Source organism: Polistes canadensis, unplaced genomic scaffold (genome assembly GCF_001313835.1).
Source record: "Polistes canadensis isolate GaletaPanama2010 unplaced genomic scaffold, ASM131383v1 scaffold_300, whole genome shotgun sequence".
Classification (NCBI taxonomy): domain Eukaryota; kingdom Metazoa; phylum Arthropoda; class Insecta; order Hymenoptera; family Vespidae; genus Polistes; species Polistes canadensis.
Window position 1 is genome coordinate 168,199 of NW_014569847.1, and position 5,064 is coordinate 173,262.

The 5,064-nt window shown below is 33.3% G+C and overlaps 1 protein-coding gene across 1 annotated transcript; it reads right to left on the reverse strand.

Annotated features, from left to right (window-relative positions):
* Positions 1-624: 624 nt before the first annotated feature.
* LOC106791350 lies at positions 625-3,167 on the reverse strand. The gene is made up of 2 exons (XM_014756924.1): positions 2,457-3,167; positions 625-1,822 (listed from the first exon to the last, which is right to left on the reverse strand). The coding sequence occupies exons 1-2, from the start codon at positions 2,541-2,543 to the stop codon at positions 638-640; spliced, it is 1,272 nt and encodes a 423-aa protein (XP_014612410.1). The 5' UTR covers positions 2,544-3,167; the 3' UTR covers positions 625-637.
* Between the last annotated feature and the right edge of the window lie 1,897 nt (positions 3,168-5,064).

The window sequence follows — 5,064 nt, forward strand, 5'->3', positions numbered from 1 at the left end:
TCATACTTATAACATTCAATTATTTCATACAGGAAGAAATTAAAAATTCGACCTTGGCACCAAATCATACAACGAAAGACAGGGACAAAACTCTTCTTGATTCGTATCACGACAATATTATACCACCCCCAAAGGAGTTCAAGGTAGTACAAGAATTTGCCAGATGTCTTTTGCTTTCCTGGATGATACCGGAAGATCTTAAGAATGTCGATGGTTATCGGATTTACGTTAATGGGTAATAATACTGTTCTCTTCGTTGTGACAAAGAGATCAAGACAATTGAGATTTCTTCATTTTCACAGAAATCTAGCTATTAACGTGAGATCTTCAAAGAGAACGGAAACCATCGTAGGATTTGTGGATTCGTCAAAAGCCACGGAACTAAAATTGCATAGTTTTAATAAGAATGGTATATTATCTGATCCGGTAACGATAACTTATTCCTCTAAGAACGAGAATAACGATTGCAATAATTGATTTTCAAGATTTGTCCTGATCTTGTTTCTCAGTAAGAACTCATTTTTCGTTAAAAAAAAAATACTTTTAATATATATATATATACAAAAGCAAGGAATGAAAAATGATCGTTTTCTTTTTTTAACAATTTTATTTTTAAAATGCAAATTATAGATTAAAATTAATGTCTGGTAACACGAGGAATGTAGAATAATTTTCGACGATCTACGAGATCCTCCAAAGTGTTAAGATCAGGCAAAACAGCTGGTATTTCAAAGTGGATACCCGACCAAGATGGTTGCGTCGTATACCGAAAGGATTCGAAACCCTTGTTGATGTGGCTATCCGTGTAATAAGCTTCCGTAGAGGTTGGAGTCCTTGGATAATAAGGATCGTATTCCAATTCATTGGGTACTAAGGGCTTCAAAGACATAGTAAGAGCATGAACAGGAATTTCTGTGGTAGCTATCGTCGTTCTTGATGTAGTCGTGATCGTTGACTTAGCATTGGCCTGGATCGATCTGAGAGTCTCAAAATAAGGGTAATCTCTATTATTGTAAGTGTTTGAGTAGGGTCTAGGAATATCGTTAGTTGGAAGTTTCGTGCTCGAAGAAAAGACAGTAGTAGTTTGGAAAGAATTCTTTCGAGGTGGTTGAGTTTTCGTGGAAATCACTGGCACGTTGACGAACGTTCGACCAAGTAAGCCCTTCGTTTCTAAATCTGACCGCGTGAAACTCGAGAATCGATTAGACAAAGAAGAGTCTTCCTTAGAATCACGAGAGAATGAACGAGGTGTCGAGGAAAACTGAAAGACCTGCTTTTTCGGATTGGAATCTGTTGCCGTTTTTTGTTCTTCATTACGATTGCATCGAGATTTGTCTAGAATAGGTTCGGTCTCCTGAAGGTTCATTGACTTCCTATGAAGATCATGATCCTGTCGATTTCTCAAGAAAACCCTGGCACTGAAAACAAAGCCAGGTTGCGTCTTATCAGTTAACGATTGGTCAGGAGGTTGAATTACTTGGAAGGATCTAGAAAAGGAACGGTGATCGTTCGAGTTATCCAACGACGGTGGAACATTGAAGAGCGAAGGTACGTTTAAGCCTAGATTTTCTTCTTCACTTGTACTCCCACGAAGAGACTTTTTACCGTCGTAAGTTGTAGCACAACAATCGACGAGTCTCGCGTGATCACAAATCAAGGCATCTTGTCGGAAGGCCGTTTCTTCCGGGCAACGATAGCTGAACTTGTTGCCATGGTCGTCACACGTGTGATAAACCTTACAATCTGCTTCAATGTCTGCGTAGAATCCCATGACTCTACCAAAACAGGAAAAATTTGTTCTCAACGGTGGGGGCGTTGTATTCTGCAAAAAGCCCGATTAACAAAATTCCTTGTTATTTTTTTATATTTAATATCATTCTTTTTTTGTTTGCATTCTAACTAAGTGCGTTCGATTTTGAACTCGTCGATAATAATCGAATAAATCATAAACAATTTAGGAAAAGTTCTCTTCAGATAAATGAAACTCGTACATGAGAATTCTGTGAATACATTCATGGTATTCTCTGCGAATGACCTTGCCTTTCTACCTCGATCATATACTATCTTCTTTTTTTCTAGCATTCCAAATACCACAGCGGGTTCTCTGCTATACCATATTTATCACGTAATCGCGTTGAGATCAACGTAGCTTATTGTCAGTGCAACGTCGATACTATTATTGCACGGTAGTATTACTGTCTAATTACACCATAGCTGTTAAAATTACCTACTGTAATTTCCAAAGAAGGATCAAGTTGATAAACTGACATGATAATTACACTCGACTATGTTTCTCTTTCTAAATATTTGACAAATATTAACTTAAACATCTTATGTTTATGATATATTACAATAAGACTCGATATCTAATTTACTCTCGGTCAATTTAATGAACGATTAATTCTAAACCAACTAATAATTTTATAATCAGTCAAAGGTAATCTTGAAATACTTACAAATACTTCTTCGGGACGTGCAAGAACGATGAATATGGTGCAATGTAAAACGATTCCGAGAATCCACGATTCTACTCGGCCCTCCATTCCGAAAAACACAATCGAGACAAGATTTTCGAAAAGTGTTTTTTAATAATATGAATAAAATCGCCGATTTAACGTATAAACTATCTACTATACGACGATACAATGAGTTCAAGTGAAAGTAACGAAAATGAACTTAGGATGTTCACTCAAATTTCCTTCGTGTACACCTTCTATCTTATTATCTCTTTCTTTCTTTACTCTATATTTCTACGAGTTCACGTATAACATCCTATGGTTGTTTTCCATTATTCTCATTACACCATGTCGATCCTGATCCGTCTTCGAAGGAAGAGACAAGACTGGAACGCGAACGTTTTGCGTGAAAGGAGCAACCGGTAAATGCCATTGCACATTACAGTCTCTCTCTTTTTACCTCTCTCTCTCTTTCTTTCTATCTCTTTCTTTCTACCTCTCTCTTTCTCTCTCCATCTCTCTCCTTCACTCATTCTTTCTTTCTTTCTTTATCCATCTCGAAGAAGAACATTTCACGTCGGCTCATTGTCTTTTCAAGCAAGCGATAAATTCGTAAGTGGCTTGGCGAGAAAAGGTAGATACGATCAGGTAATTGAATCGATCTGACTCGATAAAAAGATGAAGGAAGTCTTGTCTTCAAACATTCTTACACAAGACAAAAATAATCGAATAATCTTGTGGTATTATTAGCTGTTACTTAGAACGTACATGCCGGAAGATTAATGATCGTTGACATGTCATCGATCGTTAAATCAATAACGTGATCATCCTTGTATCTACATTATTATTTTTTTTTCTTATTTTCTATTTTAATATGCTTAATCAAAGATTAAATGATATATTGAAAAAGATAGATAAATGAAAGTGCCAGAAGAATATTACTTATTTTACAGAAAAAGAGAGAAAATATGACGAAATTTACATAATTTATCATCCTTGGCATTATAATTTATTCACGAAGTGACACGAGAAAAGGGCAGCTCACATCTTACACGTAATCAAATCAAAAACTACACTAACAAGTTTATTTATTCGATTTCTAAATTATCTAATAGATTAAGTAATGTAAAATGCGAATAATGCTTTAAAATTAAGTTAGATATTTAAAAAGTGTTTACTTATGAAGTATTAATTCTAGATAAAAGTTAAGTATAAGTAAATTTAGGATTTACCAGCATTGTCTAAAACTGCACTAATATTGATAGTCCGTTGCGAGATAATGCAGAAGTATATAGAAGCTCACAAGTTCACTTTTCGCGTACCTAGAGTCATCTTAGTTAGTACCCTGACCACCGGTGGGTGAGAGTAGGTACTCATGCGATGAAGATACAATACTAACAAAGAATGCAGTATTCTTTGATAGTATACGATAGTTATATATATGATATATACTTTAATAGTATATATAGTATAGTTATATTGAAATATAAAATTTTATATAATTATATTTAATTTTGAATGTATAAATATGTGTGTGCCTTCAGAAATGCATTTATATGTATATATATATTTTTAAATGAAGCAATTTAAAACACTCAAATAAAAAAGAATCCAAAAGGTTTGATGATAAATCCAACGATGATCACCTGTAACAAGAAGACAACGATATTAATTATATAATCAAGTGATACAATAGCTTAAGATATTATTCGTCCGATTCACAGATGCACTTTTCAATTGAATCATTTATTTACTTTTTATCAAATCTCTATTTACCGCGCGTTGCAATAAAATTAAATTTAAACGCGTGATTTTACATTTACATAAAATAAATAAAAATAAAGAAATAGGAAAAGTAAAAATACTAAGTTACTAAATAAAATAATATCTATTAATTATTATGAATTACTTTTAAACTGTGTATTATATGGAACAGAAAAATTGAAAATTTAATAAAATAAATTTAATCAAAATAACGATCACAGTGAAAAATTTTAAAGACGAAACGAGAAAAGAGAACTTACTGTAATATTTACCGAACGTTATCTAAGCTTAAAAATTAAATAATACAAAAATTTTAATATTTCTGACTGTAACTAAACATATATGCATCTTTTGGACGATATAGACACAAATTTGGTGTCTCAAGGAGATGGAATGGTTCATCATCTCCAATTACAACTACAAACTAATGACGAGCAAGCAAGTAATTTAATAAAATATAAAATATGACTAGAGAGCTATTCTCGAAAAGTTCGAATTTATTGTTGAACCTTTGAAAATAACTCAATAGCCAATAGTAGTTGCCCTCATCAGCAACATTTAAGCGGGGGCCTCTTCTTTCTTCATGCCCTAAACGCATGAGCACACGTATAGATGAGAACGTAGAAAGTATAGGGGGGAGAAACGGGAGATTAGTATATTAGAAGCTGAAAATCCTGATCTAAAAAATATGATTAAAAACACATATATATACATAACACATAAATACATTTTTATAAAAATTCATCTAAGCGACTAAGGACTCTACAATTTATTTAATAAATAATAACTTTGAATATCTTTGAATATCTTTTAATATATTTCAAAACCTCGGACGACTCCTTTC

Excerpts from the sequence above, each read along its gene's own strand:
- LOC106791350 (XM_014756924.1), bottom strand. The coding sequence starts at position 2,543 with ATGGAGGGCCGAGTAGAATCGTGGATTCTCGGAATCGTTTTACATTGC. Across the intron at positions 1,823-2,456 it reads CACGTCCCGAAGAAGTATTT|AATACAACGCCCCCACCGTT; the intron begins GTAAGTATTTCA and ends GGCTTTTTGCAG.